The sequence below is a fragment of the Syngnathus acus genome, chromosome 8 (genome assembly GCF_901709675.1).
Source record: "Syngnathus acus chromosome 8, fSynAcu1.2, whole genome shotgun sequence".
Lineage (NCBI taxonomy): Eukaryota > Metazoa > Chordata > Actinopteri > Syngnathiformes > Syngnathidae > Syngnathus > Syngnathus acus.
In genome coordinates, this window is record NC_051093.1 from 7,358,912 (window position 1) to 7,385,237 (window position 26,326).

Here is a 26,326-nt window from a genome sequence, read left to right on the forward strand (position 1 = left end):
TTTTCATTTTAGACGAAACAGCAAAATGGTACAATTAGGAGAAATTGTGCATGAAGGCAACATAACTTGTGTATTTTTCCAATGTGTACCCTAGAAGAGGTTTTATTGCCTATGAAATTTTCACTCTTCCTCTATGTTAATATTAATATGTGCTGTGATAGATCCAAAATGTTGATGTGATAAATCAGCTGACCTGCAGCTGCATAAATGATTCAAGTCCTTGCAGACTTTTTTTTTTATATCAGGAGGAGCTGTTAAATGGTCTATCCCATTCTACCTGGTTCCTCGCTGGAAATTTCAGTCCCATACTGGGAACCTGCAGAGATATGTTATCTTCTGGGAGACTTTCTAAATTACATCCTGTTGTGTGTGAGCTGGGCATGTTTGTGTCTTTCACACTGGTGCTTTTATTTGGACCCAGGATTTGCTCAGCATCCATCAAGTGTGAATTCCCTGACTCAAAACAGCTCCCCTTATCACCCATCCCCAGTCCGAAGCTTTGAATCATATCCATCACCGATGATGCAGAAGGACAACTTGGGGTCTCCTCTTCAATAAGACTCAGTGTGGGCAAAATATCCACCAACTCCGCCATCTCCATTGGATGGATGACCTCAGAGATGCTGGAGGGAAAGAGCTCTGTCGCATTGAAGGGATCGGGCGAATCCAAAGCTGCAAACCCGACTTCCAATGGTCCAACAACTGGAGACTCCAGTCCGGATTCAATTAAAGTGCTTGCACATCCCAATTCTGACTGGCCGATGTTTGTCATATCCTGACTGATGTCTACTGGGTACCCTCCCTTTGCAACGCCTTCCGTTAAAACCGGCGTGACCTCAACGGCAACCAGATTTCCTGCTGCAGAGGAGACTTCGGCCGTGACAACATTTGGTGGAGCCATGCTGGCTAAAGTTTCTGGAAATAAATACAAAGAAATTTGAGAAATCTGTTCTTTTAGTTACACGTCTATTTTTTTTTTTTACCTGTGGTGGCCCTTTTTGATTGTAACCGAAGGGGCCATGTCAGTCTGGCGGTCAATCTTTCATCTTCTTCTTCAGCGTCGGGGCATGGCGGCGGATCTCCGCCCATCACCAACCCAAGTGGCACCGCTCCCACCCATTGCTTGGACCGAACGCACTGCAGACAGTCCATGATCCAGCGGGCATCTCGCCATACCACATCCAGACGCTGATAGGAAAAAGGTAAGAAATGCTGATTATTATTATGATTATTATTATTATTGGCAAGTCTTTAACATTGGATATTTTTCTATTATTATTATTATTATTATTATTATTCTTGTTATTCTTGTTATTATTATTATTATTATTGACAATTCTTTAACATTAGATATTTTTCCTAAATAAAAAAAAATCTTACACGGGAAAGCTCAGTCACATGGTTCAGACGTTCACGAGCCACTTGCACTTCCTTAGTGTCCAGCGCCTCTCGCAGAGCCTGCTGAGCCAGGTGAGTGTCCAGCTCCAGCCTCACCCAGGCCTGGCAATACTGGGACACAAAGTCCCGCTCATACGTCCAGAAGTGAACTAGATATAGGGAGAGATGAAAAAAGCCACAAGATAATTCTCTTTAGTTCTTAAGGATTCGTCAAGTTGGCTTTTGAACCCACCCAGCTCAAAGATCTGGAGAGGCATGGTCAGGCCGGGCTCTTTGGTTCCTAATAGAGGCCAGTAGCTGGAGCTAAAGTCTTCACTTGGAGGGAGAAGGAGCAGCATGGACACTTTGTCTCCTAACTGCAGCAACTCTCTGGTATATATGCCGTACTGATAAGCCTGTCAGACACATAAAGCCATACTCGTATCTACAAAAAAACACTCTTGCTCCAAACTACATTCTATTAATCACTTGTGAGTTCTATGGGTCTATCAATCTCATGTTAAAGGTCAAAGGTTAAAATGGATGGATTGTTTACCCTGTAGAGGGGGATGTTGAGCTTTGTCAGAAGATGTGAGACTGCTGCTCTCAGGGCTCTGATAAACTCCACCAGACTGTTATTTTCCACCAAGGTGTCATCCATGGTACCCAGAAGATTCTGAACACCATCACTGGTCGTTTCATAAACATTACTCTGGAGCCACGCCCACTCTTCTCTATTACAAACACAAAAAGTTATTATGAAATGAACGAAAAGTTGCAGAGACCCTCAAGTCTGATAACAAATTTTGCATCAACAAAATTAGTGATAATGAATTACCAGAGCATATTTAGCAGGATCTTTTTACAAACACCTGACTCTCCAATAACACCAGCTTGGTCTATTATAATCTTGAGAGCATTTGATTATAAAATTGATTAAAAAATGATGAATTCACAATCATAATTGAATGAGTTTTACCTGGTGACGTGGGCATTGTGTCTGACCCTTGAGTAACAAAGTAAATTGGGCAGTCTTTGAGGAACCAGAACTCTGATTTGGTCCACTGAGCTCCATAGTTTCAGTATGCCCACATACAGACCCGATTTGGCCCACTGATTGCTGTGCCTGTGGTAGTTTAACTTCTCCTGGGAACAAAATGGAGATAAATTATTGGGTGCATTCAAGAGTTTTGTAGCTGGCGTCAAAGGCAACTCTCATTTAATTGCTTCATTTATTTCAAGTTTTAATAAAGTTGGAAAGAACAATAAAGAAAGACATGGTGTTAAATAAGTTATATTTTGATTTCCAGTAGGTTAAAACATGATTGAAGTTATTTTTGTTCCGCATGTATATGTTGTCAAGGGACACAGTTAATTGACGTACCGAAAGAACGTGTTGAGATTTGTGTGCACTTTTTATTCAAAGGTAAATATTGTGCTATTTGATTATGTGAATCCTCTTGATTTTTTTTAGCTGAGTTTGTATGGCCTCTTTTCCAGTGTTAGTCTTTTTTAGCTTATCTATAAAACTGGAGCCAGGCGAACAGCGTTTTAGTGGACAAAAATGGCCGTCGTTGGAGAGACGCTAATCTGCTTGCTAAGTGCCCTTGAGCAAGGCACCGTCACCATACCGCATCTTAAAAAGTGTAGAACCTTCTTTTTTTACTTAGAGGGCCCAATTTTGTAGACAAAACACATAATCATTATATTAAGATTACACAATAACAATTTTCAGTAGTGTGTGAGTTGAATTTCCCCTTGAGGGATCATGCCGAATCAGTTTGTGGAAAACATTGCTCAATTCTACAAGTTGGAATATTTCTGTACACCTGCCAAATGGGATGAAAAGAAAATGCTGTTTAAAAAAATAAATATAGCTTTTTTTTTTTATTACTTGAAATAGCCAAAGGCTGAATATGAATATTTACAGGATGAATTGTTAGTCTGTCTCTATCACATTCTTCATTTCTTTCTTTCTTTTTTTTTTTTTTTTTTAGCCAAACAAGCCTCACCCTCAGGTCTGCATACAGCATATCCATAGCGGTGGGTTCAGGCAGCAGAGGAGCTCTGCTACGGTTTTTCTCCAGGCGAGCCAGGGGCATCCATTGCAGTGGAGGCTCAGGAGGGCTTGAATGAAAGAAAACCAAAAACTTCAATGTATTAAAGGTAACCACACCCTGATTGCATAACTCTACTCAAAGTATAATATCTGAGCATTACTACGATATGCTGCTTTATAGTCTTCAACGTATTTCATATTACAGCTCAACAAAAGTGCCTCAACATTTATGCTATCTCCAAATGATCTTCTCACCTGCTAGCATTTGGGAATTCCTTTAATGTCACAAGTAAAATGTTGCCCTGTCGGTCTTTGAGTGGTTCATAATACACTTGGCCAAGGTCCATCGTCCCCAATGAAGACTGCAAAAGCAAAGAGGTGCGCCGAACATGAGCGTGAAAATATCGTATGTTACAATTGGGAATTAATTAGCACGAAAGAGAGAATAGCCAAGGGTAGTGAAGTGAGGCTGTATCATCAGAAGATGTGCTCATAAGCAATTAAAATAGCAATCAACCTATTTGAATTCTTCTTATTCTACAGCGTTGGCCATTAAACTTCCCACCTGCAGTTGCGAGACGGCTTTTAAAATATTGTGCCTGCTCTGTAGGAGGGACGAGGGAGACGAATGAGCCGAGGAGAGTGCTTGCTGGAGCCGAGGCACTTGCTGCCATGCACAGGATAACTGTAGGAAATAGATGGCATTCCAAAATTGCAGTTTGTGCACGGCGTTGAATAACGTACATATTGAATAATTGATAAGAAAGAATGTATATTGACGAGCCCACAACATTAGTACGAGGCAGTTAAAAGAGCAATGGTTGGTTTTGCATGACACAGTCGTATATTTAAGAATACATTTTGCGGTTGCAATCTGCAGTCTTTAATTACTTCATCTACACAGCTCTCAATTAAACCGTTTCACAGCACTGCACTTGCAACGCAAAATTAAACACATATTTAAATTAATCCCTCTCTGAAAGTGCAATCAAAACTGAACATTATTTCACACTCTTAAGGTGAGTTGGTTTTGTTTGTTAATTAGTCAGAATGCTTGCACAAAACACACACACACCAATTCCCATGGAACTTTGTGAGTGGGTGGTGAAAATAAACATAAAAATGTGGAAGCAGGAGTTTTCCATCTCCGAACATACAAATAAAATAACAAAATATGATTTACTATTTTTTTTTTGTCAGAAAACCGACAGAATATTTTATATAGCGCTAGCTATTTTATATTTCTCATCAAGTTGTGTCTGTGGTCGTAATATTGTGGGTGATATATGTTCATGGGTGAGTTCACCTTGGAAAACCAAACAAAGTTGTGAGCGAGAGTGGTTGAGCAGCACTGGAACTCCACCAGTGGGAGTTGATCTTCAGCTGTCACCAAGATGTTCTCCTTGTGGTAAAACACAGTTGCCAAGTACGCGCCCCTAAAATTAGAGAATAACTGAGAAAGTGACGGCTATATCTGAAATTTTGCAGGCAATCTATCAAGCATTGATGAACCTCATGAGGTCCCCAATTGTGGTTTAGTGAGTCTGTCGTCATGACAACCGCCAGTCTTGATGAATGTACTATTACCCAAAGTGACTCAGCAAAAGAATCTCAATGTAATATTTGATTCAACTCTCTCCTCAGTATTACCAGAACTGGGTTTTTTTTCCCCTTCATCTCTGCATTATTGATAAATTCTTGGGTTACCTCTGTAAGAGACGAACAAACTTGGTTGCAGAATGGAACAGTTGTTTGATGCCTCGAGACATCGAGAGACGCTTGCTGGGACTTTGGGATATCGGGTTCTCTGTAAAATAGCACAGATGGGAGTGACTGTCACAATATCTAAAATGTACCCGCAAATATGTGTTAAGCTTACCTTTGTAGTATCCTCTGTTGTGAGGTTCTCCGGCATCTTCCAGAAGCTTCCTTACTAGGGCTTCATGGTTTCTGTATTGGGACTTCACACCATCGCACTCTCTCCAACCTATAAGCAACAAAAAAGTACAACATGATTTAAATGTTTAAAAAAAAAAAAAAATTGAGAGAGGAAGTAAAAATGAAAATACTGCATTTGGACAGGGGTGTGTAGACTTTTTATATCCACTGTAACTTTTTGCTAGATGAGGATTTAACCAAATTATTTATCACCATATCACTTTGTGTCATATTTTCTCAGTAGGAGGCGAAAATGATTGCCAAGGATGAATTCAATCTCACAGCAGCAATGCCACAAAGCTCACGGCAACATCTTTTAAGCCTCTGCATTTTAAATAATTCAGTCATCTACCCGCTATGAATTGATCTGTTAAATCAAGACTGATAGCGAATCGAGCCTTTTTTAAAAAAAAAAATGTTCATCAAGGTTAAACATACTTACTGGAAGGAGCGCCACTGACTGGAGTGGAACACTGAGTCGGGCCCCATCCTTTCACATTGTAGGCGCTCGCTCTGACAAAATAATGCACTCCCTGCATTGGAATAAACTCCAAATTATTACACACAATTATTACCAAATCGAGATTTGATATCTTACAGTATTGAGTTCCCGGATCGTGTAGGATGGATTTTTGGTCTCTGTAACTTGGGCTGAGCCAAGGATGCGCTTGAAGCTTGCTGAAGTGCTCCATTCCACTGCGAAGCCAAAACAGATTATTCTTATTATTCTAATTATTTTTCTTTTTTCAAATACCTTACCCTTGTAGCAGGTGATGAGCCCCACGTTGTCACCTTCGACCTCTTTGATTGCCACAAACAGAGAAGATGTGCTGGTCACCACAATGGAGACTTGAGAAGGAGGATGTGGCAGTTCTGGATCGAATATTTGAAACAAGACAATTTCAAGTTTTAAACGAGCAGTATTAAAACGGTGTAATTCTCTTCGGGGCGTTCTTATTAAAATAGTTCTTGTTAAATTGTTGACCCTGTTGTTCAAATGTCTACTTAACAAAATAAGACGTATTGTTCAAGCTTAAAAAAAAAACACACCACTGGGAGCTTCATGGACTCCGGCCAAGTCGACTCAGCACCTCGAGCCAAAAATAAGGCCCTGAATATTAATTGGCACCGCATAAGATGGTCTATTGGGGGATTGCTATGATTAAACAACCCACAATATTATTACGGTAACGTCAGCAATAGCCTCCAGGAAAATTCTGCGGTTGGATCAGGTTTCACTATCTTGAATATTTTTTTAACGAGAGTCAGGGGAATATTTTTTTTTTTTGAATTTTAGAAATTGTTATTCTGGCCAGGGAATTACATAATATGAGAGAAAAAAAAATATTATAATGCCTAAAATGCTCAGCGGACCACGAACTGACCTGTGTGGTGGAAATTCTCCTTCATGCGGCAGTAAAGTTGCAATCTGAGGCTCCAGAGTCTGACTTGTCTGTGGACTTCAGCCTGTGCATGAGCGCCTGCTCCGGCCTTCTTCAACAACTCCTCCTTCCTCTCATCCACCTTCTCTTTCGCCAACGTCACGAGATCATCAAGCTTAAGTGCCCATTCTTCCGGTCTGCATACTAGCAAGGAGAACATCAAGTACAGATTCTTTTCCATTTGAATTTTTGCTAGTTTGGGATTTCGCCATGAAGATATTGAATCATGTACTTACAAGTGGGATTCTGCCTAGCTCCAGCCTTTACCAGAACGTGGAGCAGAGGTGAATTATGGGTCAGGGCGGCCACATCCAGAGGAACAAGACCCTGTTCGCTCACTCTGTTCACCCCCCTCTCCCGTTCTTTCACCCAGTCTCTGTCTTTCTTTTCTACTCTCTCCCACAGGATTCCTCCCCCTCCTCCTCCACCACCACCACCTCCTCCGCCTCCATAGCTATTGTGGATTCGGGACAGAAGACTTTGTACTGCCAATGTGTCTTCGTTCTCCACCGCATCCCACAAGGTCGTGTACTAATGGAAGATGGTGAGGTATGTAGGTGACGAGGTAAGGTGAAAAGATTTTGAACGATGGCCATAGGATAAATCTTACCACATCAGCAGATTTTCCAAGGTTCTTGGGTGCGTCAGGTCTCTCGTCGATAGATGACTCTCCTCCCCTTAACCGGACCGACAGGTTTCTATAGATCCGCTTGGGTGAGACGGGACCCAAAGAGCGCCGGCGATGGGGTGGGTTCCTCATGGATACAGACATGACAAAAGAGGAGGAGAAGGGGAACAGAAAGATAGAATGTGGGAAGATGGCTGAGTGACAGATCAATTTTTAGTTCATAGTTGAGAATGGTGTTGTCAGGACCCCCATTAAAGGACGTGAGGGGGGGAGACAGGATGAAGAAGTGAGTACAAGTGAGAAAAAGAATCTTAGGGAGAACAACAAAAGGGCAAGTGCGTGGAAAAGGGGTAAGAAATAAAAAGAGGAAGAATACAAATGAGAATATACAGTCAGCCTCGGAATCATCAATCATAAAATCAATTTCGCCCAAAATCACATTAGCTCACAAAGTAAACGAGCGCATCGAGCTCAAGTCAACCGTATTGCGTATGAAGAAGTCCTCAATCAAATTCTGTCAGGTACATATTGTAGCAATATTCCAATCTAAAAAAAAAAAAAAAAAGTATTTTGAGAGATAATATACATCATGAATAGAAAAGAATACATTGTTTTGAATAATTACACTACGCTAGTTAGCGTTTTGTTTTTTCCAGTCATTAATAGTCACACTTGTCATTCATATGAGTTGAATTAATTGAATTAATTAATTAGAGTTTGTTTCTCTTGTGTAAAATCTCATCTGGGTTTGTGTAATCCGAGGACAGAATATGAAGGTTCTCGCCCCCATGACGCCCCCACGATAGACAGTACCAGCAACTGCCAGAATGTGGGCATGTGACGGCAAAGGGCGATAACAACAACCAGTGTTATTGGTATAATTACCTCCGTTTATTTATTATGCATGACATCAGCTCGAAAGTGCTGACGAGGCAAGTGAGAGCGGGGGAATAGCTTTGAGGCATTACAGATAAGTGAAGGCAAAAGCATCTGGGGAAAAAAAGATGTAAGCATATTGTGCTTCAGTATCGCAGCCTGTCTACTTCGGAAAAAAAAAAAAGAGCAATGACTCACGACAAATATGTATCATGAGGGTTTTGTGGTTTTGCATGTGAAGGTCTCAGCTAGTGGTGACAGACGTTTGTATCTTTTCCGTCTTAGCTGTGGCTTACATGTTAAATGGGCTGTTTTTCATCTTTATAATTCATTCCCGCATGCATTATTTTATGTTATGTAAGAATGAAGGAATGAAAGAATATATGAATGAAATTTGAGGACATTAATCATGTAAAGTGAACTTGATGATTTATCATATTGGACGTCATTAGATTGTTTCCTGTTCACACATAACAGAAGCAGGGTGTTTTTCATTGTGTTCCTTTTTTTTGTGAACTAGGTGAACCAAAATCAAGGCCCATTTAGCAAAATAATATAAACTTTCAAAAGAGAGAGAGAAAAAAAGAAAACAAGAAATAATTGAAAATGCACAAAAGATTGAATTGCCACACTTACCTTCTCATCATTTATATTCCAAATTGCTCTTTCAGTGTGATCCTTTTTTTAGTAATAACCATCTTTAGATCAGATATAATCCACTGACGTCAATTCAGTACTTTCCCGCTCTGTGGGTGAGATGGACCTGATGCATTTCAGTGGTGAGAGCAGACTCCTATGACCCTCCTCTCCGATGGGCCGGCTGGCCCTCCTCCGACTCACTTGATGTCAGCTACTCTGTGTTAAACGTCAGATTGTGTAATTATTGTTTATTTATCGTTCGCAATTTGAATCGGAAATATTGATGTTAAACAAAAAAATACAATCAATCGTCGGTGGAAACAATGCAGCCAAAAAAATGCGGGGTTTACGTGACAAAATGTATTGAGGGTGGCTGGAAAGAGATGAAAGACGTCTTGCACAACAGGAAGTGGCTCACATCAATTGCACGTAACTTTGCACATTTGTTTGCATGATGGCTGCAGGCTTTGTTGGCCTCATAACTTATTTCTATCACCATAGCCACAGGCTGATGCATCTACTCTGTTCAAGCACAATAAATATAGTCTCATATAGAGTTTTGAAATAGTCCCACATTATCTGCTGACACTTCCTGCGCAATAACAATGCATTCAGAGAGGTTGCATATTTTTCATGTGATGGAAAGAAGCTTTCACAACCACAACAAAAATGATAGTCTGCGATACTTTATTTTCAAGAACCTAATTACTACCATAATAAGCTTAATTGTTCCAGTTCATATTCTAAAATAATGGAGTTGGTATTATTTTTAATTACACATTAGTGACTGTTCCAATATAGATATAAGAGAATGTGAAGTAACTGTGGCAGAGAAGTACAACATGATTTTGGGTTTTTGTACTTCAATCTCGGAAACTATTTACACTACTTGTTATAAATTTTAAGTCTTTGTTAAAGGGATGGCCCTATAAAAATATTTCAATTGGTATTTACATGTACGAGCAGTTTTTGTCACTAATATTCATATAAATAAAGTTTCAGGTTAAAAAATAATTAGCCTGTTGCCTTCTAGGTGTTAGCTAACTAGCATTAGCATTATTCTAAAGGAATTGTGCTGCTGTTACAGAAAGGTAATGTTTTTGAATAGTTTAAATATAAAAAAAAGTGCAGCAAGTTAGACATTGGTGGCCCTGCTGAAATTGCAACAATTATTTTCAAGATCATGTTGTGTTTTGTTTCTGTACGTGATTTAGAATGTGATAGCACCAAAATGGCAAGCAAGGAGATAATATATGACAAGATTCACTTCAGGCATGACCCAAGATGGAGTGGGCGCCTGGGGCCTGCAGATGGAGGGGGGCTGCTTCTCTGCATGGCTTGCGTGATTGAAATGCTGGAAAGTGATGAGATTTCCGTGAGTAATATTACATTTTGTTGTTTTTGAAAAATAGCATTGTGACAAGATTCAGCAACAATCTGTTGAAATGCTATAAACTTCAATAAAACTCACCATAAATTTTGAAAAGAAATGTTCCTCTCCTGTTTATGAAACAAATCTTTTTCTGACTATTTGTATCGGTAATAATTCATCCCAACCGCTTTGTGATATTTGACTTCTCCATTCCTTGCTCTGTTTTTCCACAGTCGGTCAGAAAGGCTTATGCTTTGTCCGCTGTCAGTGGGTTGTTGAAGTGTTCTCCTGGGGCTCTGAGACAATTGCTCCAGCAAGACCACCAAGTCTCCATACATTTTATTGACTCTCTACTGGGTAAGCAATATCACTGCGCAGAGGTTAAATCAAACCTAGCATCATTGTTCTATCCACAGGGATGCTTCACTCTATGGTGGACTCAGCCACTCTGGAAAAAGTGGATCAAGGTAAAGACCAAACATGATCAAACTTTTTTACATAGCTGTTTAATTGGTGTTAAGTTTTCTTCATCATTATCATTGTCTCAATCAGCTTTTATTAGTATGTTAGAGTACCGTAATTCCCAGACTATAAGGCGCACCTAAAAACCTAAAATTCTCTCAAAAGCCGACAGCGCGCCTTATAGTCCGGTGCGCCTTATATATGGACCAAATTCCTAAATTTAAACTGGCCCGAAGCATTGTGTCTTGAAATCAATCATAAGTGGCCCGCTGAAGACTATGAATCATGAATCAAAAAGACTGTGGATCATTAGTTTGTGATTATAAAGTAATTTGTTGCGTCTGAAGTTGAAATAAAAAAGATAAAATGGAGAATGATTTGATTTGGATTAAAAATCTGACATGATGCAGCAATGGTGCGCCTTATAGTCCGGTGCGCCTTATATAAGGACAAAGTTTTAAAATGGGCCATTCATTGAAGGTGCGCCGTATAGTCCGGAAAATACGGTAGTAATTGTAAAGTCAGTATACCGTAATGACACATCGTGGAAAATAAGGGACACATTATTTACGTAAATGACTTGCTATGCTAGCATAAGTGATTGTGTGTACATCTTGTTCAGTTCTAGTTCTGTTGCTAGTGGAGCTGCAGAGTGAGCTGCCGCTACATTACATTTTAGATCAAATAAACAAACAGGTAAGAAAGCCACGTTTGGATTTAGAGTGGGTCAAATCTCCTTATGTACACATGCCACTTTTGCAACCAACTCGCACAATTGTTTAGTAAACACAACTCATGCATGTCTCCCCGTTCTGTGTAACCTTTTGGGGGAGGGAAGAATTATAGCTGACACTACTGGTGGAAAAGTTGATGACAGAAATACAAAACTTATCTCATCAGAAATTTGCGTGATTAGAAACAGACAGAATGCAGGTTCCTGGAAAATGAGGCAGTATTATTTTCTGATGACACACCGATAATAAGTCGTTCAAAACTTGGTATTGATTTGAATACTCAGACCATGTCTATCTTTATATCGATTTCCTGCCGTGTTATGTGGTTTTATGGTTTCTATTGCCGCTCTAGGTGATCGACCAACTGAACGTGAAGAGCTTCTTGCCAGTGTTCAACTTCTTAGGGAGCTTAATAGAAACGCTTCCCAGTGTGGCCCTCATCCTGGTGACTCAATATGGTGAGCTTGCTAACATAAGATCAAAAAAGACAAATATTTGACTTCTTACCTTCTTTCTGTGCAATGTTTTCACCCTGATGGAGCATCTTGGCGGGTTTTACAAGCTTCACTTGGAAGCAAATAGTAGCGAGGCGCCCGATGCTGATGCGAGATGCGGGCTACCCTTATTGACTCCTTGTCTCTCTGTGGCCTGTCACTCAACACATCTCAGTGGGGTTGTTATCACTAACGACAACAACCCCGCACTGACAACATGAACACAGAAGAAGTCACACTATCACTCCTGCCGTCCGCCTTTCCAATTCATATCTTACTCTGATTTGTAAACACAGTTCAAATCATTTAATACAGAGCAAGCGGGAAGGTCATTCCAAAAAATGAATGCCTCCAAACCGGTTTTGGAATTATAGTATCTCTTGGCAAACAGCAGCACAACCTTTGGCACCTCTGTCTATTTTCTCCTAATGTTCTTTGAGCTTCCAACTCTTCCCTCTGAATCTCATTTTGGCTGCCGCATATTGGTTGGTTTAATCAAACATGTCCGGAAGCCCTCGCCTGGCTCTCGATCTGCTTCGCAGAGCAGCCTGGCTTTCGCTCGACTCGCCTACTTAGTCGACGCTTCCCTCGGTCGAGTTTCTCCTCCAATTTTCCGCTGCAATCACTGCCACGGAGTTAAACACTTTATCCTCCTGCATTTCCTTCTGCCAGCTGCTCTATCTACAACTTATTGCTATGATTTATGTGGTATTACTTGAGCTTTATGGACGTACAAACCTCTTTTTTTTTCTGCTCAAGTCAACCCCAGCCTTGTTTATTTGAACTCAGGCTTTTAGCTGACTGTTAGCAAAGTACATTCTATAAATCGGGGATATGGCTAATCGTTAAATCGCTTTAACAAGAAAACCTTCGTTTTCCTGGAAAGAAGTTCGAAGTCATGTTGTTAGTGTTAATGCTATGTCGCAAAAAAAAATGTATGTGGTGCTTGAACCTAACTAAACCTTATTGATTTGAGAGGGTCGACAGCACAGGCCGACTTTTCCTTTCATTGTTTTCCCAATTTATATGACCGATTACAGTATTCCCCGAACGATTCTAGCCACTGTTGCAGTTCTTTGGCTATTTATGTGTGCAATTCATAGCCCAAGATATATTTACTCACATCTATGTCCCATCCAGTGCCCTTACTTGAGCGACTCTGCTCGATTTTGCTGTATCCGGATGAAGAGGTGAAGGCTTCAGTTGTGTATGTTTGGCTCAAGTTGTTGGGGAGCTCCGGAGGCTCAACAGCTCAGTCACTACCGGTCACCATTCGGGATCGAGTCTGTATCCTGTTGCGACAGACCTTTGTCAATGCCACTTGCCCTCAGCTCATCAACAATTGCATTGGTGAGCAAAAACATTGAGATCACATTCATTCGATGGATAAGAAAGCGTGTTAAAGACAGTCATTATAATTTCAGCTAGTTGTAAGTTATATAGACTTAAATTTATAAAAAAGAAAAAAAATCCAAATGACTAGTATCCTCATAAAGATTTATTCTATTATATCTTCGAGCTTAGAATATGATAGCCATAGTCGCTAATGCGCTAAGTCTACGGTCATGGCCAGTTTGACAATGGCATCATTCAGGAGTTAGAAAAGGATGATTTTCATGATTGTATGTTTGAGACCGTTCCAGAAGAACATTTTCTCCTTCTTATTCTATTCACACGTCAAAACAGAATTTCATTTGTTAAATTTTTATAGGATGACAGACTGTGATTCCATTTAAATAATCTAATACTTAATGAGTTTTCAGGACTTTTGTGGAAATGTACTTTGATTATTATACCTTGACATTTATTTAAATGAAGATTAGCCTAGATTATATACACCCCACAGCACTCATTCACTCAGTTGCTAGTATTTAACCCTCCACATGAGACTTGTGGGCTTTATATAAACATTTAATGTGCTCTATTTTTATGATGACCTCAACACTACAGTGTATATTAAACCACTATATTTTATTCATATATCAGCATATTGCATTTGTTCAGTATTTCATCATCCTCAGCCAGGATTGTTAGGCTTACATGTTGCTGTACAGAGACTGTTTTTTTAGAATAGATCAACTTGTATAATATTTCATAGATGTCATGAAGTGTTTTCACACCATATTTTCTATTTCATAGCTCTACTGTGGATTTTAGTTCAGTGGGGAGAGGCCGTTTCGGTTCTTATGAGCAACGCTGGTGATCAGTTTATGTGCAGCCAGAATGGCAACATCATTTCCAGCAGTCAAAACCAAGAGCAACAGATTCCGAGCCACTGCCATCTCCCTCTCATCCTGAAAAAGGTCGCTGTCCAAACATCCTGCCTGCATGACCTCAACTTGTATTTGGATATTGAGAATGGCTAATCCTGGATTAATGTGTTTTTGCAAAGGGAATCAAGGGGTTCAGCTCTGGATAAATATTTTTGCTTCATGTCTGGGAAATCAATGTTGGTTAAGCATATCTTGTGTTGAATCACATAGCAGAACAGACTTGTTGTATTATTCGTACAACAAATTTAATAATCTACCTGTAAATCCAAACAATCATTCAAACAAATATTAGCAAACCTACTTGCTAACATTAACGTGAGAGATTAAAAAAAGAAACGTTTTAAGATCTAATTTGATACTTTTCCATGCTCATGATGCCAATAGCTAACAGACTTTGACACAGATATAATAACTAAGTCATTTCTACCTCATCTCATGCAAACCTTTTGTGAGCCGTGTGTCTTGATGTGCTTGTTGATTTCTAACAGAGCCTGTTCTCTATTTGCAGTTACTGTTGAGTGGTGATAATATATTGCGGGCGACCAGTGCAAAGTGTATCGCATCTATTCTTGTTCATTCTCCCACTCAGTACAGTGGTCCTTTTATCGAAGCTGACATACCAGGTAAGGTACATACACCAGATACACTTGGGGCTTTGTTTTTGTTTCCAGTGCGAGTCTAGTGTATGTGGGCTGGACCAGGTTTTGCTGTATTTGTGGACCCGTGCAAGCTTGTGCATTTTAAAAGAAGGCAGTTTGCGCCGTCGTGGGCAGGAACACATCTGATTTTATTCGTTAGCAATCCAAGTGGTTCATCTCCTCTGTTGTTATTGGTTCCTATTTTTGTGCCCAGCGGAAATGTCCTGGAAAGCAAAGTCTAATTTTATGAGTTTTCTTTCTTTTTGTATTTTAGTAGTTAGAAAAGGGGCATTTGCGTCGTTTTGGGAGTGAACACACCCAACTGGCCATTGAAAGCGTCTCTACTCATTCTCTTTAAATTTAAAACCCCTAGTGTTGACTTAATAGTTCTCTGTGTCAGAGATTGGTATTTATTTTGTCCCTCAGAATTGTTTGTCTGAATCTTCCTCCCTCCTAAAGAGTTTCTCTTTGACCGCCTGGCGGATACAAATAGTGAGGTGCTGCTGTGGTCTGCCTACAACTGTTTGGTGTTACTAATTGAAGACCCACAATTCTTCTCCCAGTGCCACTCAGTTTATGGTGAGGACGCTTCAAGTTATAATACTGCTATTGTTTGGTAGCTGTGACACATTCAAATTTGTTTTTTTTATTTTATTCTGCATTTCATTAGATGCTGTGCCCTGGCATTGAACAGATTTTTTTGATTTTAGGTATTGAATCCCTGGTACGCAGTCTGAAGCAGGCAATGCAGCTGACCAATGTGGATGTGCTGAAGCAAGGACTTTTCCTCCTCACCAAAATACTGGAAAGGTGGGACTGCTCAGTAACAAAAATAGTTTGGAAATGACTGCACTACACCCGTGATGGATAAAAAGATCAGGTTTGAAAGTATTTTGAGCACTCTATAATTTGCACGCGGAAATTTAATTCGATTAAAATGAACTGTCAGCTGGCTGTATATCAGCACACAGTCACATTTTTGCAAGACTGATAGAATTTTAATTGGATGATTCCAATTTCTCGCTCACAAATTACAAAAAGATCTCTTAAAGAAAGTTGTGTTGTGTGACATAGTGTAAAGCAGAAAATGCTGAAGAAGCAAAATGTCCCAGTCACATCAAGGCTCATCACAGTTTTAAAAGCAAAGCTTAAGTCGTTAAAGTCGTTTTAAGTGACGGCTAGGTTAGGGCAGGGATGAGTATACAGTTTGTGTGACTGTGTGTTTGTGTACGCAAAGTTGAAAGGCAGACCACTATTGCGGCATCAGTGAGACAATAGTTTTTGTTGCTGCATAATGTAACAGTGAAAAAAACGTCAATATTTGGAATGTCAATAGTGGCCCTATTTATTACGTAATACCCATCTCTGTGTTTTGTGTATTGTTGAGAATTTACAAATTGTAAATTGTGTGCAGGCAGCCCACAAATGTGCGCCTCTTCCTCAGTCCTCCAGCATTTGTGGCAGTTTCAGAAGCTGTGCTTTGTGGACTCTCTTCTCCGTGCTTGAGAGTGGCCATACAAGCTGCCAGCGCCTCCTCCGCCCTTTTTAGGTACAGACAAGAATGACAGGCACACAAATGATAACCTCAAGGACGCTTGCAAAAGCTCTTCACACTAACCTTCAGGATTGGTGAACGTAAAATTGGATCCATTATAGTTTGTAAAACAGTCTGCTAAAAATAATGGTTTGTCCAACAAACTCTCAGCTCATCCTTGATAGAACTTGTTTACAGACTACTACACAATATGAGCCAGCTCACGTCAAAAAAATAAATAAAATGGAAGAATGTGGCCCTCAATCACTTTGTATTTAATATTTATATTCAACCGTTGGTTAAAACCTTTCCAGATTGAACCACCAGTCCATCCCAGTCCAATACGAGGCGTTACAAGGAATATTGAGGGCCATCACAAACAGATTCGCGGAGCTTCCCATACCTGCCTCGAGTGATCAGCGAAGTCGAGTGAGTATAGTCAAATGCAATATCCTTAAAATCAAATATAGAAAACATGCATGAGTCATATTTCACCCTTCTGATAAATTGTCATGTCTCTATTGATCCTTTAGTTTTTCAGTCATTATCATCACCAGGTGAGTCTGAAGAAGCCAGAGCGCAACAGCCTGGAGTCTTGGTCGGAAAAATATCTACTCCAGTCCCTGCTCTGTTTTCAGACTGCTTGCAGGTCAGCCATGAGGTTTCAATATACGTACATTAAGTTCTATACTGAGGTAGAATCATCAAAACTGATGGAGTAAGTTTTGTATGTTTATCTATCCACGCTAGATTGGCTGAGGAGTGTGCAGCAGATCCCGTTTTAAAGGAGAACTCTTTCACAGCTCCGTCGAAGGAGAGCCATGGACCTGACTCGGTAGTGTCTCTATGCCAATGCCTGCTGCAGTATTGTGACTCCGTCTGGATACCCACCGTCATTGTGAGTGTCAGCGCTAAATTGCAAACATCTGTTCCATCCCTTCTCTGCCCAACTGCATCACAATCAAGTACTTTCATTTTGATTTGTGTGTTTGTGTGTAGAGGGTGTGTGAATGTGCACCCAATCCTCAGATATTAGAGATTTTCTACTCAGTCTTGTCTTGGCAATTCACCCTTCTTCCATCTGTCATGCCGGCCTTTGCAAATAAGTTGGGTAAGTAAAATTTTTGCGATAATTTTTTTTTTCAGACTTTCCGACAAAAATCATAATTTTAATTCGAACTCTGATCGTATTAAAAAAAAAAAAATGTCCATGTAAACATAGCTAAATTGTAAAACAGCCCAAAATTTTTTTTTATTCTTCCGCTGTTTGCTTTCTCTAATTCTGCTTGTCTGTCTTCACCCTACTTACTGTTTCATCCTTTTTCCTCCTTTCAGCATCCTCTGGTTTCTACAAGCTGGCTTTGGAGCACAAAGGGATTTTCTGTGCGGCAAACAGGTACACTGTAACTGGATAACCCAAGAGGATAAACTCAAACAGCAAGATGGATTTGTGTGTGAATGTGTGTCTTTGTGAGCTAAACAACCGTGTCTCAGAAAGTTGAGCCTTACTATTTCTCTCTGTTGGAAAACATTGACTACATCCCTGTTTTTGATTCTATACACCTTTTGATGTCTATTTGTTTTTGTGGTTTAAAATCCAGTCAACTGAGCAATGTTTTCTTCTGCATCATTCTTTGCTGAATCGTATTTACTGCACTCTCCAACATTTCCATACTTGCCTATTTTTTTCAGAAACACACATTTGAACGCAGCTTGCTGTGATTTCCTGCAGAAACTCAGTGTGTGTTTGCTCTCCCAGTCGGTCTCTGCTTCTGGCGCCTCCCAGCAGGGTAAGCAGATACAAAAATGCAGAGCGCAAGCCATCTCGCTGTTCCCTGATTTAGTTTGTGAGCCTTTACTTCTCTGTCGATATCTTGCTCAAACACCTTTCCATAATTTGTTTCTCGATTATTTTGCTAGCATTCTGTTTTTATTATTCTGAGTGACTTTTTGTTTCTCATTTTAGAGGCTTGATACATTTTTTAGACATTGATACAAATGCCCCTATAGTTATGCAATTTCATCATAACTTATTTTATTATTTTTTTTTAATCTCCAACTCTTAAATTCCAGCCTCTGCTATTCTCTTTTAGATTCCATATTTCAGTGGCCTCCCCTTTTTTACATAACATGTTTTTATTGCTTTTATTAAATTTTCAATGAAGTAAAAAAAAAATCGTAACTTTATGAGGAACATAAAGTTTGTGAATACTTCTCGCCTTGATTCCAATACTTTTCTATTCTCACCCCCCTCCCAGATGCAGACGAAATAGAAACACTCCTGCAATACAATCTTTCCTCTCTGTGCTGTCGGCTCTCAGACTGGCCGACTCTGCTGCGCGAGTCCCCGGGGCTCCAACTGTGTGATTCTAAAGGCCCGAGAGCCACTCAATACTGTCTGGTGATTATACTCCACCTCGCTCTTCACCAAGGCGACAGGTACACACAGATTAGAAACAAAGATCAGGCACCAGACACTCTCGTAGAATTGTAATGTTGATAGAAGAAAAAAAGCTCATCGTGTGGATTTCTTTCCTCTTTTTTTGTTGGGTCAGTCCTGAATCAGCGTTCTGCTGCCCTAAGGTTGACCTTTATGTATCTAGAAACGCTTGTCTCTTCTGCTTTGTGTTGCACGTACGAACTAGGCTCCTCCCGGACCAGATCGTGTTTTCCAGTGTCGTGTGGCTCTTGCATTCAGTGCAAGAGGAAGGCAGCGGCACCCTGCCTACCTTGGTCCTGCAGTCTTCGCTTTACCTGCTAGCGATGACACAGGATGCAAGCGCCACACTTGATGGGGTAGCTAAGTTTACATCATACACCATATCACATTATAGATTAGTTTTATTTATTTACTTTTTTATTTTAGTATTTTTTCTTTATTTCTTTATTTTTATTTTTGTACTTTTTTTATTCATACAGAGGTCTTTTTTCTCATTCTAGGCTCCTTTGGTGTGTATCGACAAGGCCCTCTCCTCCTGTCAAAATTTCTCATCCCTTTACATCCACCATCCTGCCGTCCTCCACTTTATTTGTGGCCATCCGCTGCTTAAAGACAAATATGGGGCCCTGGTCTTAGAATTCTGGTTGACCAGACAAACACAGTCCACAGATTCAGACTTGGCTGTGGTGAAGAGCATTTGGTTTATTCCCTCAGAATTATATCCATTCTAGCTTCTTAGACTCATCTAAGTGGTTTTTTTTTTGTGCAGACAGAAGAACAGCAACCTGCCGCAGAGATTGTGGAGCTACTGTCTGTGTTAAAGAAATACCCATCTGTCATCCTGCTCCTCCTGGTGAGATAAAGATACACACGGACCAGAAATATTTTGGAGATAGAAGTTCGGTATAAAACTGAGAGAGGATTGATGACTTTTGGAAATAGTAAACCCGTGTTGTTGTGGAGTGTCATTTTGTAACAACGATTCCATTGTGCTCTAAAAGTTGAGATGCTATTCAATCATTGGAGCTGATTGGTCAAGGTCAAACAACATTGGCAAGATCAAGGGAAGATGAGGTTACATATTCTGTTCCTGTTTTTTTTTTTTTTGTCCAGGATATAGTTTGCACCAGGGAGGTCTCACTTGCAGAGCGAGCAATGTCAGTTCTGATGTCGCTCTTGGATGGTCAAAGTGACTTTGAAGCAGACTTGTGTACCAGTCTGAAGCCTGCTCTGCTCCAGGCGTTGCAGAAACTCAGTGTGGAGAGCCATGTACAAGGACAGAAACATGTGGAAAAAGGTAGGCAACGTGTATTTTTTAAATAATTGCACATAAATAACCACAACGTAAAGATAAAAAAAAAAAAGATTTCTCTATCAATTAAAATCTCTTCGCTTTCAAATGTACAAGCCTTTTGTAACATACTAAAAATACAGCAACCAGCATGAAAAGTGTTTTTTTCTTTTTCTCCCCCTGTTCCTCTTGCAGTTAACTCGCTCCCACTGCTGCTCAGGCTGCTTTGCGTAACTCGCGCCAGCACCCCGCCTTCCCTACCCTGCAGCAAGACGGACGAAGTTCACTTCAAGCTGTTCTACCACGGTGAGGTTAAAACAGCTCTGCTGGCAGGTCACACGATTTTCTTATCACACATCATCCAACTTGTCATTTTTGAATGAACTTTTTTGACCGCTGTTCTGTACGAGTTAGGTCATCGTATCACCTGATGATGTGGGGAGCAGAACCAGCAGACCTGATTTAGCATGTGTGTGTGTAAGTGAGTAATATTGCAGGTAGACTGCATCCGTCCAACACCGAGAGTCTGCTGCCTGCCTTGAGCTACCTGTACTGCTGCTTGAGTCTCTCTCCTCCACACTGCACGAGCAAAGGTTTGACACGCTCTCTTTCTCCAATTTATTCTCCCAAAAAAAAAAACATCAACCAAAATCTACAATTCAATAGGAACCCCTGATGGATTCATTCATGAATTAATTGAGCAATTTTTTCAAGACTCAGGTTTATAAATAGTATAAAAAAGTTCCAAACCCCACTAGGACAAAAAAAAATGGGATTGACCAGGCCAAAATAAAGTATTAGAAAAATGTAATTAAATAAAAAATCTAGTTCTATGTTGGTGACAAGTTCTGTGTTGGTTTTACCAGCTTCGTGTGGGTGTTTTTTTTTTTTTTTTGAGGGGGGGATGATTAAAGTCACACAAAAAGTGACAGGCCTGTGACGGGCAACCACACACGCACATGCTGACACACGATGCGGCACCTTCTCCTCCCCAGCTGTCTCCATGCTACTCTCCAACTGTGGAGTGATAGAGCAGCTTCAGATAATCCTCTCCTCATCCTCTGCGCCATCCGTCTTCTCTTCAGCTGCTCCTTCCTCAGGCCTGCTGTGCTGCAGTCATCTCCTCCTATCCTCCCTCATCACTTTGCAGCACGAGCACTCTATCCAGGTACACGTTGTTGCTCCTCATCACTATGTCTGGCCGCCAATTCACCGAATCAAGGGAAAGACACATTGTTAACGCACACAGCTTCAATTCCAAAGACAAAACCGGACGGCTGCCGTGTTCAACGCATTTTGCTGTCACCTCACAGCTTCCTTGGAGCCGAGGATAAAACGGACTCTTATTGCAAAGCAAGCCAGTTACTCCACACTTTTCTTTTTTTTTTCTGTCTCTCTCCATTTATATAAGGTTCACAAAAGCCTCAGTTGGAGCCTGGAATCTGCAGTGCAGCGAATACTCATTCAGAAAAGGAACACAGACACTCTCTTGCTGGGTAACAAATTCAAAAACTAAAAAAAAAAAAAGTATGAGAGCAAAATGGCCATTTTTAAAGACTGCATCTTTCAAATTCGTGGTAATGCCCTCTTTGCTGCTTCGAATTTGGTTGTTTCCCTTTGTGTTATTTCGACCTGGTACAAAACAATAAGCCAAAGAAACTGCAAGTATATTATTTTCTTTCAAAATGGCCTCACATCAAAATCAATTACTGCTCAGAATATGCTGTATTGTCTGAAAGAACCTCAGCGAATTTTACTCTCCAATTTTATCTTTTCAATTTTCCCTGCCTGTCTGTCGGTCGAGTGAATCTTAAACAAGTTTGCAAAAGAATCAAGCAATTACAGTTTGAAAGAAACAGAAGCCATTAAAATTAAAACCAAAATCATGGGAATGAAAATAGTTGTTAAAGATGTTATGGAACAACGTCAACAAAGACACAAAAGAGTCACAACTGATTCAACTGATTTAAAAGCTCCTTGTAATGTTTTCTTCCCCCCAGCCATTCACATTTTTTTTTTTCCTTTTCCTCCTTTTTTTTTCTTTTCCAGTCAGCTACTTGAGATTGCTGCAGGCCTTACTCGATGTTGACTTGACCTCCGCATTGGTGTGTGTGACCACTTCCCCAGGCTTAGTTGGCCACGCCCCCCTGGAACCTGAAGATGGCGCATTATTCCCTCTTGGCTCCCGAGGGGCTGAGTGCCTCTTAATTGCTCTCAGCGGACTTATTTTACAGGTTGTATGACCTCAGCGGGAGATTGGGTATAGCGTATAATTTGTATGCCTGTCTGAATACTTTACTGTTTATTTTTGTTGCGTATCACAGGTTGTAAATCTTTCAGTCTTGCTCTCTCCAATGCTGGTGCAACTGAGAAATGCTCCATTGCTTGCCCTAGTTTGGTAGAAGGACAAAAAAAAACAAAGCACTTCTTCTATTCACCTTCTTGTCCTCTACTTTACCTCTATCCTCATTCCCTTTTGTATTGTCATCCCTTCCTACTCTTCTTGCTCCTGAGTACTTTGATTATATCTGCCTGGCCTACTTGAGTACTTTAGAAGAAAACATTCATCTCGGTGCTCTGTTTAGGCTTCCATTATGCTTTTTATTTCTGATTATGTCATATAGCCCTATTTAAATATAGTATTCATGTTTTTGTCAGGCATCAAGATGGTTATTTTTTTTTTTATACAGCGTAACATAATTCTTCTTCTCCCGAGAGGTATAACGACTTCTCTACTTGCCCACTTCAGAAAAATGAGCTGCTGCTGAGAGCCTCAGTCAACTGCCTAAGTTCCGTGCTTGGCTTCCTTCAGAGGAAGAGCCCTCAGACTGGTATCATTTGTATTCATAAAATAATATCTCGTGTCAGCTCTGCCCTTTCACTATATTGTACTCGTCCCTATTTAGTCTACCCCCAGACAGTTGACTTCCATTTTTGCAGTCAGAGAGAGAGACCGCATAGAAACATTTTTCAGACCATTGGGAAAGAAGTATTCTTCCTGCTCGTAAATCAAACTAAACATATTTACATACACGCATTATTGTATTTACTTTTGAATGATCAAAAAATGCTTAACTTTTATTCTCGAGTTATTCATGTGTTGTGTTTTAGCCAATTATGAGGTTTGCCAGCCATGGAGTGGATTCCTCCTTTACTGCCTGCATAGCTCAGATGAGAGCTTCCTCCTGCACCCAGCCGTTCTCAGGGTCATCGCACTTGTGAGATGTTACACACAGCCCACACCTTCATTTATTCTAATCACTACATTTCTTTTTCCTTCGTGTTGAAATATGTGGAGTATGTGTGGTTTTTTTTTCCGTGTAGTTTATTCGGCACGGCAATCTGGTGGTACAGTGGGAGCCTGACCTGCTCAAGGTGATGGATGCAGTGGAGAAGACAGGGGTTAAGAAGCTCGGCCAGGAAGCATCACAAGCCCTCAGGCTACTCCTCACACAGGTATCCATATCCATGTAGTGAGCGCAAACTATACAAATACACATCGATGGATTCAAAACTAAGACCAAAGTCACCCTCGTTGTTTTCTACATAACATTTCATTTGGAGGTGGAGCGAGGGCCTTAATTTAAATCAAGTTGAAGGTCAAAAACAGACAAATTCTTGCACTGCCTGCACTAATGAAACATTCATTATTACACTTTAAAAACAAAGCTCTGTAATGTTTGAATAAAATTACCATAACTTTTTTGACCCGCCGTTATTCCGACTCCGTTATTCACATCCACATTTATTTGCTCGCCACACCCGCAAATCTTTTATCATGGTTCTTTCCCAATATTCTGAATTATTGAACAATGAACATTACTGCAATGAAGATGTTGCACATAACTGCTTCCAAGCACAACCAGAAATGTTTTAAAATTGTCGCTAAATAATTGATCAAACCGCGATGATAGTCAAACTAAAAGCCAAGCTCCTTGTTGGAATTGTTTTATTTATCTACAGAGGAAACATTTGATTATTAAGGTCTCAGATGTGCATTGTACTGAACACAAATGGGTCAGAACAGGTGGAGCGACAGAATGACAGCTTCTGCCAGAGCGTGTGTGTCTGGAAATCAGGGACTAGGTGAACTCATTTGCATGACGAGACAGCTTTCAGTGCGACACGCTCTCCTCTTGATTTAAGTTTTGCTCTGTCGTCACCTCTGCTCCCACCCAATCTCACTCACAGTTGTCTGCCAGTATTTTCTAGTGAAATCTCATTTCGTCAGGAACTTACCTGCAATTGTCAGATAACTCGTGCAATAGTCATATTTTACCTCCTGTCCTTGAGTTCATAAGCATACCTGAGTGTGTGCGTGCATGCTTGCAAGCGTGTGATTTCTACTTTATTCATAGGCACCAAAGTGTGAATACCTTATTTCAGAAGTGTCCAAACTTTTCTTTTCAAGGGCAATATTTTTTTTTTAGTTCAATGTTATTTATATAATGGAGTTTATTATGTTGATATAATGCTAATAATATGTGTCAACTACGACACACTAAGAGTCACTCTTTATTTCCATCTGCTGCCGCCGTCTTATGAGAACACAGTGATTGGATAGTGGCACTTAATGCGTAATTAAAACATGCATCAGAAATATCTTAACACGCCTTTGAAAATTAGCCGACTCAAGCTACTTGAGACAGCCCATGTGCTTGTCAAGCCACTTGCTCTGGTCCTACTCAATCCATTCATTTTATAAACCGCTTATCCTCTTTTTTTTTTTTTTTTACAATTTAAAAAAAAAAAATGCAATTAACTTCTGTAATCTTCCTTTGCGTGACTTTTGTCATGCTGGTCAAATAATTTCACATCCCACTCCTCTTTTCTATTCTTTGCCATCACTACATATCTTGTTATACTGTAATTGTTCTCGCTAAGCGCTTGTCATTTACTTTCAATCAAATTGCTTATCTCCATTCTCTGATTCAGATAGAGAGTGGTGTCTTTCAGCCTCCACTCGCAGAGGAACACAAGCAGAGAGTAAGGAGTGTGATCGAGGCCCTGGACTCACTGCCGACCTTTGAGAGTTTGCCCTGCAACATCCTGTATCCTTAATTATGCACGCACACATGTGAATTACAAGTCACATCCAGCAAATATTGTGTTGCTGTGGGCACTTTTATTGATTTTATTCAACAAAGTGCTACCGTAGTTTGAACTCTTCGGTTCTTTGAAAGTGCGTGGCCTGCATACGTTATTATTGTTTTTCAATAACTGTCAGTATTGTACTTGTAGACTCACGTAATCTTTTGTGTAGACTCTGTCTTTATCACACACAGACCAGATGGAAAATGTTCCATAATTTAGTCTAGTATGTCTGCTGAAAGGAACATTTGATTCAAGACTCTCCTCACTGGAACATTTTCAGAAGATGGAGCTTGTGCCGTAATTTCGGGTCGACAATACTATAAAAGACAAGACTTCAAAACAAGCTCCCATCTGTCAAAGCTACAAAGCAGTACTCTACCACTTTATTCTCCCTTGACACTTTTTTTTTTCAGACGTTTTGGTAGTGTGTCCATCTGTTTGTCTGACTTCACAGTGAACAGTGAAAGCGCTTTAGAAAAGTGACACATTTGGAAAGCATTTGTCCATCATTATTTTTCTATGGCGAGGTGAATTGCAAATTCAGTTCTCAAGCCACATGCGTTTGGACAAAATATTATTAACTAGGGTGTGTATTTGTTTATTACAAAGTACATTTTGGAGATTGTTAAAAGAAAGTTGAATTAAACAGACACGTTAGTCATCACGTTGTTCCCAAAATGAAAGTAAGAGCTGTTTATTACCTGCATTTCACTGGCATTCTCTGAAACTGTTATGAATTAAATGTCTGTTTTAATTGTTGCTAAGCGTGTAAGCAGAAAAAGACAATTACTTTACAGAAGCGCCAATCTCTTAAATGAAACCCATCAGGCAAGCTGCTTGCAACGCTATTATAGTTAATTATGTGTTTAATTATTTTACCATGTACTATAAATGAAATGGGAACCAATGGGGGACTGTCAGACCTCACCTAAATCTAATTGTAATTTGTAAAATAACCTCTTCTCAAATTATAGATTTTGAAAAGGCAATGTTCCACTAATAAAGCAGTGTAATTTCTTTTAGAAAAATTACAAG

The 26,326-nt window shown here is 40.0% G+C and overlaps 2 protein-coding genes and 1 long non-coding RNA gene across 5 annotated transcripts in view; 1 reads left to right on the forward strand and 2 right to left on the reverse strand.

Moving 5' to 3' along the window:
* On the reverse strand, positions 1 to 9,222 carry LOC119125587 (ankyrin repeat and fibronectin type-III domain-containing protein 1-like). Its single transcript, XM_037256206.1, has 19 exons — positions 8,957 to 9,222; positions 7,427 to 7,754; positions 7,053 to 7,347; positions 6,760 to 6,960; positions 6,134 to 6,247; positions 5,973 to 6,070; positions 5,817 to 5,907; positions 5,316 to 5,423; positions 5,144 to 5,243; positions 4,743 to 4,872; positions 4,002 to 4,121; positions 3,692 to 3,798; positions 3,390 to 3,504; positions 2,357 to 2,523; positions 1,934 to 2,111; positions 1,631 to 1,793; positions 1,381 to 1,547; positions 984 to 1,188; positions 1 to 915 (listed from the first exon to the last, which is right to left on the reverse strand). The coding sequence occupies exons 2-19, from the start codon at positions 7,586 to 7,588 to the stop codon at positions 242 to 244; spliced, it is 3,195 nt and encodes a 1,064-aa protein (XP_037112101.1). The 5' UTR covers positions 7,589 to 7,754; positions 8,957 to 9,222; the 3' UTR covers positions 1 to 241.
* LOC119125585 (meiosis inhibitor protein 1-like) lies at positions 7,255 to 25,974 on the forward strand. 3 transcript variants are annotated; one of them, XM_037256203.1, is made up of 33 exons: positions 7,255 to 7,365; positions 10,174 to 10,334; positions 10,565 to 10,688; positions 10,748 to 10,798; positions 11,416 to 11,489; positions 11,880 to 11,985; positions 13,162 to 13,371; positions 14,161 to 14,324; positions 14,803 to 14,917; positions 15,392 to 15,511; positions 15,643 to 15,742; positions 16,347 to 16,481; positions 16,781 to 16,895; positions 17,000 to 17,115; positions 17,217 to 17,364; positions 17,466 to 17,577; positions 17,802 to 17,862; positions 18,159 to 18,256; positions 18,725 to 18,905; positions 19,112 to 19,262; positions 19,407 to 19,592; positions 19,676 to 19,759; positions 20,020 to 20,203; positions 20,393 to 20,503; positions 20,680 to 20,790; positions 21,193 to 21,365; positions 21,609 to 21,693; positions 22,247 to 22,431; positions 22,947 to 23,028; positions 23,309 to 23,415; positions 23,522 to 23,653; positions 25,133 to 25,248; positions 25,705 to 25,974. In XM_037256203.1, exons 2-33 carry the CDS (start codon positions 10,191 to 10,193, stop codon positions 25,772 to 25,774), a joined length of 3,951 nt encoding a protein of 1,316 aa, XP_037112098.1. In that variant the 5' UTR covers positions 7,255 to 7,365; positions 10,174 to 10,190; the 3' UTR covers positions 25,775 to 25,974. The 3 variants fall into 3 exon arrangements, 2 of the variants coding, with proteins under 2 accessions (XP_037112098.1, XP_037112099.1); XM_037256204.1 differs by having other exon boundaries at positions 18,788 to 18,905; XR_005098502.1 differs by lacking the exons at positions 22,947 to 23,028; positions 25,705 to 25,974.
* LOC119125596 overlaps positions 20,471 to 26,326 on the reverse strand; it is a 14,377-nt gene continuing 8,521 nt past the window's right edge. The window contains exon 3 of the long non-coding RNA XR_005098503.1: positions 20,471 to 20,483. This is a non-coding gene — a long non-coding RNA (uncharacterized LOC119125596). The remainder of the gene's footprint in view (positions 20,484 to 26,326) is intronic.

Coding starts and splice junctions, on each gene's coding strand:
- LOC119125587 (XM_037256206.1), bottom strand. CDS start 7,588: ATGTCTGTATCCATGAGGAACCCACCCCATCGCCGGCGCTCTTTGGGT. Junction 1,548..1,630: donor TCTCCAGATCTTTGAGCTGG/GTGGGTTCAAAA, acceptor CCCTATATCTAG/TTCACTTCTGGACGTATGAG. Junction 1,189..1,380: donor ATGTGACTGAGCTTTCCCGT/GTAAGATTTTTT, acceptor TTTTCCTATCAG/CGTCTGGATGTGGTATGGCG.
- LOC119125585 (XM_037256203.1), top strand. CDS start 10,191: ATGGCAAGCAAGGAGATAATATATGACAAGATTCACTTCAGGCATGAC. Junction 15,743..16,346: donor CTCACCAAAATACTGGAAAG/GTGGGACTGCTC, acceptor AATTGTGTGCAG/GCAGCCCACAAATGTGCGCC. Junction 16,482..16,780: donor GCCTCCTCCGCCCTTTTTAG/GTACAGACAAGA, acceptor AAACCTTTCCAG/ATTGAACCACCAGTCCATCC.